The following is a 13,856-nucleotide window of genomic DNA, read 5'->3' as shown; positions in this document are numbered from 1 at the left end:
AAGGCAGTGTCAGAGGCTTTACTGAGCTCCAGGCAGGCAATGTCCACAGCCTTTCCCTTGTCCACTTGGCAGGTCACCTGAGTGTGGAACCAGATCAGATGGGTCAAGCAGGACCTGCTTTTCCTGAACCCATGCTGGCTGGGCCTGATCCCCTGGCTGTCCTGCATTTGCCATGTGAATGCACTCAAGATTAACTTCTCCATAATTTTTCCAGGCACTCAGGTCAGGCTGACTTGCCTGAGAAGGTAATTTGGGTTGTTTTTTTTCTACAGGAGCCAGGCTGCTCAGTCTCACATCAAGGGAGTGACAGGGGCCAGCTCTGCTCAGCTTCATGGGCCAAACACTCTGAGCATTACACAAACCCATGTGGCTTCCCAATATTGCTGCTGCTAATTTCCTGTTAACCCCTCAGCAGTAGTTAATCATTAGCTCAGCTTGCCTATGCTATCAACCCTGCACCTTCAGACTTTAATTAGGTATATAATTAGAGAAGTATGAACTAAGCAAGAAGCTAGTATCAAGAAAAAACAAAGCAAAATCTTGTTATCCTCAGCACTACTGAGGGTTTCTCTACGTGTGAGAAATATAAAGCTATACTTTTCTACTCCTTTTTGTATCTTATTACATGGCTGTAAATATACACATTATCTATTACCCATACAATTATCAGTTCTGTAATTCTACAGTTCCAAAATACTGATGAAATTAAATGTAAATTGCTTTGGGACAGAAATGTTCTTTGGTGACTCACTTCTTACTGTTACAACATATCTATGTGCAAATTCTGCATCTGATAAGTCTTGGCACTTCACTCATGGCTAGAGGCCAGCTCCCTGAAAAGTCAAGTTGGACCTTCTTTATCCTACTTTTTGTAGGCAAAGAAGTTTTGGCCATTCAGCTATGAAAAGAGCTTTAAAACACTGTGCTGATTTGTAGCAGGTAGCTGAAAATTCAGTGTGTTAAGAAAAGCACAGTGCAAGATTTTTAACAGAGGAGAGTTTATAATGAACAACTCACTATTAAACCCTTAATGTGGTGTTACCTACTAACAGTATAATGGAAATGTCTTTCAAGGGTACTCCCAATGAAATGGGAAAGGTTTTGGTACCTGGATATACTCCTGTTAAAGATGGCAGAGGTCTGTCGTAAAAACTGATCCAGTTGCAGAGCTTTCTCCAGATATTGCAGATAAAGGGGTTTTGCCAGCTCTGAGCAGCTGCCATCCTCCTTGGCTCCCAACTCTGAGGCCATAGAACAAACTTCTCTTCATGCACAGGCACCACTGAACACAGAGCTGTTAAGAAAAAACAAAAGTCATCAGCACCACCACCTCTGAAAGGACCCAACTCAGTGAGCAGTTTCATCTCCTGCACATTTCACATAAAGCTCAGGTTGCAATTAATAGGGACCTCAAACAGACAAATCCACACTAAACTTTCCACCACAATATCACCCAAGCCAAAACTGAGACTCTCTGTTTCCTCTTTTATGACTTTGCAGATAGATGCTGTTTAATAGGAATTAGCACTGGAATCTAGAATGATAATCCAAGAGGTGACACGGAAATGCAAAGTACAATAAAGCCAGTCCTTGAGCATATAAAACTTTCATCACTATTAAAGATAACTTCACTCTGAACAGAGGGCAGCCATGTAATATCCAAGTTGAAGGAAAGCAATTAAATTATTATTAAGTAGAATCACCTATATAAACTACTCCAAAAAGGAAGAACTACTGAAAATATTATTCTGTTGTTTCTACCATTCAGTTCACAGCTGTTGTCTATAAAATTCTTTTGAGAAGATTCTTTTTGTCTATAAAATTCTTCCTTCAATGCAATGCTCTCCTACAGCACTCTGAACACAGCTCTCACCTGCTGAAAATCAAGCCACAAATACCTGACCAAAAAAAAATCTTCCACTGTAAAATTCAACTGTTATCTTTATTAAAGAAGTAACACATAATGAGCAACTTATTACATACTTTTTATATTCATAATTTGAGAACATACTCCAAGCTTTATGTTTTTCAACTAGTAAGCCTAGCCTGTGTAATTTTCATTTTTTATTCTCAGGATTTTAGACTCTTAAAAAAGCAAACATCCCACCTGCAGTATTTGCATCACACACACTTGAAAAACAAAGCTATCCAAACATATTATTGCTCTGTCAAATGCAGTGTATTTTCCTTCAACTACAAAAGATGTGATAATGGCTGTTACAGTAACAAGTCTGTCAACTGGAATTTTAATTTTCTCCAGTTACAAAAGATGTTATTGTCACATCACTTGTTACAGTAATAGTAAGGTTATTTTAAATTCTTTCTAAAGCCACAGTTGTTAGTGCAAAACCAAAAGTGCTGCCAATACCCTAAATATAATAACATTTATTAGCAAATAAAGCTTTTGCTTCTGGTGGAGGAAAAAAAATCTCAGCTTGTGAAAAGGCTTCAGTTAATTGCTCTTCTGAAGGATACTTCTGATGTCTATCACTTCTTAAAAATATTACAAAGCCTGAAGCAAACTTGACATTTATTTCCTGCAAAACATTTGTTAAATTACTAAAACATTAATGACTAAATTGTTTTAAGTATATATAAGGGAAGACATAGGCTGAGGATCAGGTCTGGAGATTGTTCTCTCTTCATGTATACAGTCCAAAAAACAGCATTTAACTTTTTCCTCAAAAAATACAGAACAGATTCAAATTCAGTTACAAAAAATATAAGCAATTACCACCTTGAGATTAATGACCATGGCTGAATAAGAACAAATTTTATTTCTTAATCAACACCTACTCTTTAACATCTTTACACATACAGAATAAACAAACAGCATGCCACAAACTTTTAGAGAGGGTAGGAGCCCTGATTTAAAAATTATTTTTAGACTGAAGCTATCCAAGGTCAGTCTTCTATATGCTGATCTTCATACACCTGACAGAAACTGAATGATTGACCTGTTACTAAATGCCTATTTCCAGCAGAGGTTAATAGACAGAAAAGAGCCCCTGAAAGCTTCTCTACAATAAAGGTGTTAAAACACATGTGAATGAAAAGTTTTTTAAAACATATTTCCTATTTCTCAACAGCCATCTGAAAAAAACCAACCTAAAATCAAGACCTGCCTTCCACAAGACAGAGCCATAAAGGGGTTAAAAAAAGGTTTTAGATATTAGGAAGAAGTTCTTCACCATGAGGGTGGTGAAATACTTGCCCAAAGGAAGCCCCATCCCTGGAATTTTTTAAGCCCAGGCTGGACAGGGCTCTGAGCAACCTGATCTGGTGGGAGGTGTCCCTGCCCATGGCAGGGGGGTTGGAACTGGATAATCTTAAAGGTCCCTTCCAACCCTGAAAATTCTGTGATTCTAAAAGAAGTGGAAACCTGAAACTTTTGTCTCTGACGGAAGAAATCACTCAGGACATAGAAACGTACACCAAGAAGGTAAAAATTTTTCTTTTTCAGATCACCAACAAAATGATATATTATAGGAGCAAGATTCAACCCCCATCATAGCAGAAAAAGTATGGTGATTCCTTTTATCACTCCATTTCAAAACGTAGCTGTTAACAAGACCACATTTGGTTAAAAACACAATTATTTTAATTCTCCAGACAAAATGCCATCTGCAACCCTTGTGTGATGATTTTATTCAGAAATACAAGGCATCTCCCACCTGTTTGGTCTCCTCCCCAAAACTCAACATCTAGTGGCAATGCCAGGAAGAAATATGTCCCCAGGCTCACAGAGGACACAGGACACTCTGAGGAAGCTTACAAACTAAATGTACCCTTCTGCACCCCAATCAGCCTTTTCCTCACAAAACTATACAAGCTTAACAGCAAAATAAAGGGAAATAATTAAGACAGAATTCAGGCTAAAATTTTAATTGAAGGACAGCAAACAGGCCAGAGGCAAAACAATCATATTCTTCATCTAAAATAAGTAACTGGATGTTTTTCTAGCTGCCCAGATGCACCTGCCTAAGCCAACCTAAGTGGGTCCAGACTGGATCAGTACCTCTCCTCCACACCAGCCATGCTGCTCCTCCAGTTTCCTGCTCATACAGTTTAAGAGGTAACCCAGGAGAAGCCAATCTTAAGATACAGATGACCCTAATGAAAATAATGCTGTCACATGTGGTTAGCAATTAGAAAATGAAGTTATTTGCTCAGGAGTGGCTCATTCCTACTGCACAGGTCCCAGGCAAATATGAAAACAAGTGTCTGCAGTTACTGCAAAGAGTAGGTTTTAATTCCTTATTTTAACACATTAAATCTCCTTGTTTGTAAACTGTGCTAAGCATGTACACTCATCCCATCTTTTTTCAGCTACCCATGTTCTCAAATATTACTTCCCAGGTTAGGAATCCTTACATTTCAACATTTCATAAAGTCCTCCATGTGGTGACAGAGTGTAAGTACCATGCATTCTACCTGCAGAAAAAGTCAAGCTTTTACTTGTCTTCCTATTTTAATTATCCCAAAAGGCCCCTGTACATACAAAGTTAATTTCTCTTGTTCTCAAAACAGTTACTTGTCTGTATCCAACCTACCAAACTGACAAATACACACAAGGGAGCTTAGCAATATTCTTAAACTCATTAACAATGTCTACACCAAATTCAGTAAGAGTAACATGGGCAGACTGAATAAAAAAATAGCCCAGTCATTGAATTCAACCTTTCATTTATTTGTATGCTAAGTCACACAGTGCTTCTCTGCTGATTGAAGTAATAATACATCAAGCCAGTTTGATACAAGCCAGACAGATTCTTTTTAATTTTCATAGAATCATAGAACTGGCTGGGTTGGAAGGGACCTCAGAGATCATCAAGTCCAACCCTTGATCCACTCCTGCTGCAGTTCCCAGCCCATGGCACTGAGTGCCACATCCAGGCTCTTTTGAAATATCTCCAGGGATGGAGAATCCACCCCTTCCCTGGGCAGCCCATTCCAATGGCTGAGCACCCTCTCCCTAAAGAAATTCTTTCTAATGTCCAACCTAAACCTCCCCTGGCACAACTTGAGACCTCTTGTGCCCTCTTGTCTTGCTGAGAGTTGCCTGGGAAAAGAGCCCAACCCCCCCCTGGCTCCAACCTCCTTTCAGGGAGTTGGAGAGAGTGATGAGGTCTCCCCTGAGCCTCCTCTTCTCCAGCCTCAACACCCCCAGCTCCCTCAGCCCTTCCTCACAGGACTTGTGCTGGATCCCTTCACAGCCTCCTTGCTCTTCTCTGGACCTGCTCCAGCACCTCAAGCTCCTTCCTGAGCTGAGGGGCCCAGAACTGGACACAGTCCAGTTTTCTTTTATTTTGTTCCTATTCTAGGCTTTAACAAACCCAAAGATTTTCAAAAACTTCTTGAATACTGAAGCCAAAGAAGACTGGGGGGAAAAAAAGTGAGAGGCACATATAGCAGCAACCTACAGCAGGTAACAGTGCTCAGGACATCAACAAGACAGCTTCAGTGGATTTACATGGTGATGACATCCATTCCATTTCACCATCTTTTAAACAAATCTATTCTTTTTTCTACTCAGTTTAAAGAAGATTGCAGAAATACATGGTTTTGAAATGTTTTAATTATTGATGCCACTGTTTAGATGAATATTGGTCTTCCAGGACACAAAATGACTGGATGCTGCTGAGTAATCCTTCTGCCATCACAGCTTTCTTACTGATACCTGCCAGTTGTATGTTAACTTTCAGCATCAATAGTTATTTGCCTTCTCCCTTCACCTCCCCTAGAGCTGTAACAGTTTCAAAAAATCACCATCTGGAAATAAATTGCTGCCCTGCCTGGCTGGCACTTTGAATCCTCTAACCTTACTTAACCAGAAGCTCACACTGAACCCATTTAATTTTATCATTTGTCCTTTTGAATTATTAAAAGCACAAATCAAATGCCATTAGCAGGATCTTAGTTATATACATATCAATTTCATACATATAACCTTCCTAATGAAGGTTAGGATCTAAGTTCAGTTAAAGATTTTTTAAAGATCTAAGTTCAGTTCTTAAGAAATGTTCCTTGTCCCATTTTTAATCACGTTGCTTAATTCAGTATGGGGATTTTTCACTCACTTTTTTTTCAAGCCTGCCCATGACAACACCTAGGCAGTAAGTTAACACCCAGCACTGGAGAAGAATCCTCCAAAAATGTCTGTGGAGAACTGTTATGTTTTATAACAAGGTTTCTAAGTTTTATACCCACCCAGTAGCACCAACCAAATTGCAAAAACACCATTCTCAGCAAGCACTTAGCTTTAAAAGTAGATTCTCCCAGTTTAAACAAATCTCCACATGTTATTTCTAGGTGACATCCAACAGCTTTTTGCTACCAATATCAAAGTAAAGCAGAAGCTCCACAGGTGCAAATGCACAGTTTGGCACTTGTGCCTAGCTGCAAGCTAAAAAGGATTTGCTTTTGTTCAGCTGTTACATACAGTACTTTTTCTTTCAGGAGTCTTTTTTTTTTTTCCTTTCAGTTGCCTGGAATCTCTACATGTCAGCTAAGGCCCAGAGGATTACTCTTTCTTCTCTTTATGCCTAAGACTCACACCAAACATTACAGTAAATAAAAGTAAAAGTAAAGTAAACTCCCACCTGAAGGCCAAGACAAGCTGCCACGGAGGTGTAAGGTACAAAGCAGCAGCTGATCCACAGAACCCCTCCTCAGCCTGTGACAAATGCATGGCAAATCAGGGAGGTAAAACTCATCCAGAGGTTCTTGCCTGCCACACACTAAGTGCCTGCATTCAAAGCCTTCTTCCCAGCTGGCAGATGAGCACTCTGATTTTTTCCAGCATTTCAGCCCACACGAGCTTCTTACCTTTCCTCTATCCAAGTGTAAGCACACTGACAAAACATTTAAGTGGACAAAAACCTCAAAATCCCAGTTTACACACTGTATTCCTCATATCCCAATTTACAGCACTGAAAGTGTTGTCCTTAAATCAGGATTAAAAACTGGGAGCATGAATACAACCTTTGCACTGTCTTAGGTCCCTCATAATTTAAGAAATTTCTGTTGTGTTTTTTTTTTTTCCCCCCACATGCAGCCTTCTTGTGCTTTGCATTTTGGCAACCTATTAAGAGAGATTTTTTCCAGACCGATAGGAACACCTAAGATACTTTTCAAGAAACTTTCCACCAAGATAAAGAACTCAGAAAAACAGAATATTAAGAACTTCCTGCTGTCAAACCTCCAGAACAGCCCGACACAAACCTACAAACCCACATATAAGATTAAATCAAAACCTACACAGAAAACTTGTATTGGCACTGTAACACAGGCTACATATATTATTGACAGGTTTCTTTAAAATCATGTAATCTCTAATACAGACAACTGTGGTGGCCTAAAAAACCTGAGGAGGTATGTTGCTTGGAGGAGAGTTACAAGCTCTTCCTTCCCCTCTCATATTTCAGCTTGAGTAGATAAACATAAAGTTACACTGACAACCACTTTCTAGGGTACAGGATATGCCAGGTCTTCAAGCATAATCCCCATAGTGTCTTTTCAGAACAGGCTTAAATATAAAACTTTGATACATAAGAAATTATTACTTAAAAAAAAAAATAAATAACAAGCCACCACCACCTAAAAAAAAAAAACAAACTGCTAGGAAGCTATTTAATACAAGCCTAAAGCCCCAAGTCTTCACTAATCTAAAGCTGAATGAATAAAATACATGTATGCACTACTGAAGTATAAGCTCACACCACGTCAGATGGAAATTAAATATAAGCCATTTTAATTGCTTTTTTGAGTAGTGAAATCTGATTAAAACTAGATACTGGCCTGTATATAGTAGTTTGATGCTTGCTTTTCTGGTAAGATTTTATATTGTTTTCTGTGGAATGAGACAGCATTTCACAGATCTCTGTTCCACCTTTTAATTGCTTTTAAATATAGAAGAGCACCAAGTGGGGCACAGGTGCTGAATTTTCTACTTGTGAAAGTAACAGTTACAGATAGGGCCTAATTTATTATTTTTAAAAAACCCCAAAACACTATAGAGTGCTACAAAGTATTATTAGAAGCTTACACTAAAAAAAGAACAGAATACCTGAAAATATATAAATTGGCATGTTGCACCTCTGCTTCCCTGTTTAAATTAGAAGAAGAAACTTAAGTATTAGTTATTAGTATTAGAAACCTAAGTATTAGTATTATTAGTACATAACAGCACTCAGTCCTACCCTCACACACTGCCATAGCTTCACTCCTCTCTCCATGTACTAAAAATACAAACTGCTTGGGCATTTTCAGTGATGTTCTGGTTTTACTCCCTCTGTGAAAAGAGAACTAAGTGCAAGAAAGCTTTAAGCTGACCATTTGCTATTTGCCACCTAAACCAGCATCTAATTTATCTCACCAAACAGCATGCTTACTACAAACTTACAGCTTACCACGTTATACCCAAATGGAACAAAATGCACTCATTTATACAGTTAAATAATACAAGAGAGTGCTTCAAACAACAATATATGTGTGATGGACTAGAAATTAATTACAGGAAATATCCTTAAATGTTGGGGAAAAGGTTCAAGTTACAGCCCTGTTTCTTGTACTTTTCCCGTCAGTATCTCACCAACCTCTTACCCATACACATTAAAGGTAAGAGAAATATATAATTTCTGAATTATGTAAATTTAAAAAAGGTGAGTGTTGGTCACACAGAGGTGTTATCAGATGTGCTATACAAATCGATACAGCAACTTGTTCATACCAGAGAAAATTAAGTTTTCCTAATGTACACAAAGTCATTTCACTCTAAAAGAGGAACTTGACTAGCACCACTTTTTTCATGCAAAGAATAACCTCAAGTAAATTAAATTATTATTATCACCTACACCACTGCTAGGAGGGAAACTGGCCACATAGGGTCATAGAATCATAGAATTGGCTGGGTTGGAAGGGACCTCAGAGATCATCAAGTCCAACCCTTGATCCACTCCCGCTGCAGTTCCCAGCCCATGGCACTGAGTGCCACATCCAGGCTCTTTTGAAATATCTCCAGGGATGGAGAATCCACCCCTTCCCTGGGCAGCCCATTCCAATGGCTGATCACCCTCTCCAGAAAGAAATTCTTTCTAATGTCCAACCTAAACCTCCCCTGGCACAACTTGAGACCTCTTGTGCCCTCTTGTCTTGCTGAGAGTTGCCTGGGAAAAGAGCCCAACCCCCCCCTGGCTCCAACCTCCTTTCAGGGAGTTGGAGAGAGTGATGAGGTCTCCCCTGAGCCTCCTCTTCTCCAGCCTCAACACCCCCAGCTCCCTCAGCCCTTCCTCACAGGACTTGTGCTGGATCCCTTCCCAGCCTCCTTGCTCTTCTCTGGACCTGCTCCAGCACCTCAATCTCCTTCCTGAGCTGAGGGGCCCAGCACTGGACACAGGACTCAAGCTGTGGCCTCCCCAGGGCTGAGCACAGGGGCAGCAACATATACCTCAGAAAACAAACGTACAACGCTAACTAACACTAATCACCGCAGAAATCGCATTAGCCTACGTGTTCGCAGCCTTAACAGGATTAGACTTCGTACCACGGCTTCCGAGGGGGTTATTTTACAGCCTCACATACCCACCAGCGCAAAGAAGAACCTTAAACCATGTTTAACGTTCACCGAGCAAACACTTTTTTTTTTCGGCAACGGCCACGCCGCTTTGGCACCCAGCACCTTCCCGCAGCTGCCGAGCGCTCTTTGGACGGAGCTGGCGAGCAGCTCAGGCCCTCACCGTGCCGGCCGCTGCCGGGCAGAGCCTCGCACTCCGGAGCAGCCTCCGCGTTCTAACCGCAGCCTTGGTTGCATCATGCGGCCGGCGCGCACACACGGGGCCGCCGGGGCGGGCAGCGCCCCGAGAATCTCCCTTCCCTCTGCAGCCAGAGGGACGAAAGCCCCGCTCTGACATTTCCCCGAGCGCTGCCGGCGGGACCTGCCCCGCAGCTGCACGACGGAGCCTGGAAACCGACGCGGCGCAGGAAACGCCGCGCTCCCCCCCCCCCCCGTGACGCGGCGGTACCGGCCCCGCCGCCGCCGCCCTCGCCGAACGCACCCCCCGCAACCCCCCCCTCCCTCCCTCCCCCCCTTTTCCCCACTTTGCCCCCGCGCACGCGCCCCCGCCCCCCGCACGCACGTGTGCCCGCAGGTGCACAGCGCAGCCCCCGCCCCTCCCCCGCACGGGGCCGCCACCGCGCAACCCCCCCCCCCGCCTCACCCCCCCGGTTCCTCTCCTCCGTCTCCCCCTCTCTCCCCTCCACCTCTCCCCCCCCCCCCCCCCGCTTCCCGAGGGCTGTGGCGGGGGGGGGACGGGACGGGACCCCGGAGACCGCTCGGCTCCGGGCGGGGGAGGGGCGGCTCCTGCGCCGGTATATCGGGGCGCATCCAGCGGGCAGGGCGGGGAAGGGGCCTGTCTCTTTAAGAAGAGGCCCGGCTGCCGCGGCCGTCGCCGAGCTGGGGGGTGAAGCCGCGGCCTGCCCCAGCAGAGCCCCGTTACCGCCTCTCGTTGCCCTAGCCCGGCGTGTCCTTGCTCGGTCGCTGCTGCGGCGGCTCACCTGGATAGCGGGCCCGGCTACGGCGTGGCGGCGGCGGGGGGCTGGGGGTGTCTCCTGGGCTCGCTCCCCCGTTCGCTCCACCCGGCCTCTCGCCCCGCGTTGCCGAGGCTGCCGCTGCCTGTCTCTTGCCGCGGGGCGCTCTCGACTCCTGCCTCGCCAAGATGGCGCCCGCGCTGCTGCTGAGGAGGAGGCGGCGGCTGCGGGCGCTGGGACGGCGGCGGCGGCCACTTTCGCTCACTGAGAGGAGAGGAGCAGGGACACGGGGAGCCATGGCGGGGGGGAGGAGAGGCGCCATGGCCAGGCCTGAACAATCGAGCTCCGCATTCCTCCCCGCCGCCCCGCTCGCCCCTTTGGGTCCCGCCGCCTCGCCGGTCCCGCCGCAGCAGCCGCTCCGCTTTAGCTCCCGCACCGCGGGCGCCGTCCCTACCCGCAACCCGCGGGGGGCCCGCTCCCATCGATGCGCTCCGCGGGCCGATTGGTAGAGTCTGGCGCTGACGGAAATTGCCGAAGGGACTCGGCCGAAAGCGGCCGGGTGAAGCGAGCGAGCGAGTCTCGCGCGAGGCGGGGCGGGGCGGGCTCTCGCGGGGCTGGCGCGAGGGAGCGGGTGCGTGCCGGAAGTCGCCCCCGCTCGCCCTTGAGCCGCCGGAAGGGCCGCGGGGCGGGAGCCCGGGGGGGAGCGCGGGGGCCGCAGCCGCCTCTCCCGGGAGGGTGGAGGGGAGGCCCGGCCTGTGTCCCCCCCATCCACCCGTTCAAACCACGCAGCAGGCAGCGGGGACGTGGCCTGGCCGCCCCCGGGCGGGAGGGGGGTGTTGAGGTGCAGACGGCGGTGGAAGCGGGGGCACCGTGAGGGCTCACGGCAAAAAAAGGGGAGGGCGGCTGGAGTGTGCTGTGTGTGAGGAATCAGGGACAAAAATCAGGACTAAACGCGGCTGGAGGTTAATGGTGAGGGAGCAGACTTGGAGCAACTCGCTACGAGTGATTTATCCGTCTCTCTGCCCAAAGGTAGACACCGGTACTGCAGCACTGAGCTCTGTCCCAGCACACCGAAGGTACCACAGGGTAAAACTTCACTACGAGGTTGTCCTGAAGTTGTTAGGGTGCTGACATCCCCAGCTACAACCAGCAGTTGTGCTGTGTTAGGAAAAAAGTACGTGGTTTTGTCGTGGATTTCTACCAGGTTTGCAAAGCAGAGGTGGTGGTGAGCAGAATCTCAGAGTCTGGGGATGATTAAATTAAAAATAAATAATAATTTTTCTCCTTGAAGAAAATTGTCATTTTCAATCTTGTGCTCAAGTAATGACTCAGTTCCAGTCTGTTCTTCGTGCTGTTCCCCAAAGACACCAGGGGAAAGCTGTGGCCATGTTTACCCAAAACAATACAGTGGCAGAGATGTAATTACACTGTCAAGACCCTGCCTGGAAATCCTTATTCCATTATTATAATACAGTTCCCAGCCAGAGACTGACTGCTCCTTGGAAGAGGCTGAGAAAGCAGCAGTGCAGCCTCTGACCAAGAAGGGTGCCATTAATAATTGGTTTGTATCCTGCACAGGGACATCCAGACCACTCCTCTACATCCCAGACTTGGTGCCTTCACATCCTGCTCACTCTTCCCTCCCTGCTTCCATTTTCTAGAGTTACTGCCATTTTCTTTCTCCATTAACAGGACTGGAGGAACCCAGATTATTTCATAGAATCATAGAATGGGCTGGGTTGGAAGGGACCTCAGAGATCATCAAGTCCAACCCTTGATCCACTCCCGCTGCAGTTCCCAGCCCATGGCACTGAGTGCCACATCCAGGCTCTTTGGAAATATCTCCAGGGATGGAGAATCCACCCCTTCCCTGGGCAGCCCATTCCAGTGTCTGATCACCCTCTCCAGAAAGAAATTCTTTCTAATGTCCAACCTAAACCTCCCCTGGCACAACTTGAGACCTCTTGTGCCCTCTTGTCTTGCTGAGAGTTGCCTGGGAAAAGAGCCCAACCCCCCCCTGGCTCCAACCTCCTTTCAGGGAGTTGGAGAGAGTGATGAGGTCTCCCCTGAGCCTCCTCTTCTCCAGCCTCAACACCCCCAGCTCCCTCAGCCCTTCCTCACAGGACTTGTGCTGGATCCCTTCCCAGCCTCCTTGCTCTTCTCTGGACCTGCTCCAGCACCTCAATCTCCTTCCTGAGCTGAGGGGCCCAGAACTGGACACAGGACTCAAGCTGTGGCCTCCCCAGGGCTGAGCACAGGGGCAGAATCCCTTCCCTGGACCTGCTGGCCACGCTGTTCCTGAGCCAGCCCAGGATGCCATTGGCCTTCTTGGCCACCTGGGCACACTGCTGGCTCCTCTTCAGCTTCCTGGCAATCCAGACTCCCAGCTCCCTTTCTGCCACTCTGTGCCCAGCCTGGAGCTCCCCATGGGGTTGTTGTGTTGAACCTCATCCCCTTGGGATCAGCCCAACTCTCCAGTCTGTCCAGGTCCCTCTGCAGAGCCCTCCTGCCTTCTGGCTGGTCCACACTCCCCCCCAGCTTGGTGTCATCTGCAAATTTGCTGATGATGGACTCAATCCCCTCATCTAAATCATCAATAAAGATATTAAACAGAACTGGGCCCAACACTGATCCCTGGGGGACACCACGGCCGCCATTTTGATGCAGCCCCGTTCAGCACCACTCTCTGGGCCCGGCCCTCCAGCCAGTTCCTGACCCAGCACAGATGCCCCTGTGCTGTCTGCATGTGCCACATCCTTCCTCACTGTTTTGTGGCAGTGCAGCAGTGCTTGGAAGAATTTTGGAAGAATCTTGTTCCAGATGAGGAGCTCCAGTGCTGGAGAGGTGTCCAGTCCCCTACCAGCACCTTCTAGCAGACCAAATGGAACAGACCCAACTTGCAAAAAAAAAAAGCTGTAAGACAAACTTGTCTCAAAACTTTTATTTTTCTAAATTGAAGTGAGGCAAAGGAACCATACAGTTTGATTATAGAATACTGCTAGGAGTTTAAAGTGTAGAAAACTTACTGACAAAGAGAAAACTTTGTAAGTTTTTCTGCTGCTCCCAGAAATCAGCAAATCCCATCTCTGTTTTCAAAGAGAATACTGAAATACTGCTGGTTTACAGACCTGAAGAGGAAAAAAAACCCTAACCAAACAAAATCTAAAAAAGAACCAAGAAAAAAAACCCCACAACAAACCCCAACCTGTTTTCTCCTAACAGTATTTAAACTCTTTTTTAAACAGTATTTAACAGCTACACCACAGACATCTGTTTGCACCCATTTACATCCAGAGGGAAAGAGCTCTGTCAGGAACTGCTTCATAACT

General features: G+C 46.1%; 1 protein-coding gene across 5 annotated transcripts in view; it reads right to left on the bottom strand.

Annotated features, from left to right (window-relative positions):
* Positions 1-10,810, bottom strand: part of INO80 (INO80 complex ATPase subunit) — a 73,000-nt gene extending 62,190 nt beyond the window's left edge. Inside the window, exons 1-2 of one of the 5 annotated variants that reach the window (XM_071744732.1) lie at positions 10,555-10,810; positions 1,109-1,294 (exon numbers count right to left, since the gene is read on the bottom strand). In XM_071744732.1, coding sequence (XP_071600833.1) covers positions 1,109-1,251 — 143 coding nt within the window. In that variant the 5' untranslated portion in view covers positions 1,252-1,294; positions 10,555-10,810. Of the gene's footprint in view, positions 1-1,108; positions 1,295-1,761; positions 4,773-9,582; positions 10,050-10,554 lie in introns of those variants that run through there. The other 4 variants (XM_071744733.1, XM_071744736.1, XM_071744735.1 and 1 more) reach the window with 4 other exon arrangements.
* Positions 10,811-13,856: the final 3,046 nt, after the last annotated feature.

The sequence above is a fragment of the Heliangelus exortis genome, chromosome 5, assembly GCF_036169615.1.
Source record: "Heliangelus exortis chromosome 5, bHelExo1.hap1, whole genome shotgun sequence".
Classification (NCBI taxonomy): Eukaryota; Metazoa; Chordata; class Aves; order Apodiformes; family Trochilidae; genus Heliangelus; species Heliangelus exortis.
Note: the sequence above shows the minus strand (reverse complement) of the source record. Positions and strands in the feature narration are given on the sequence as shown.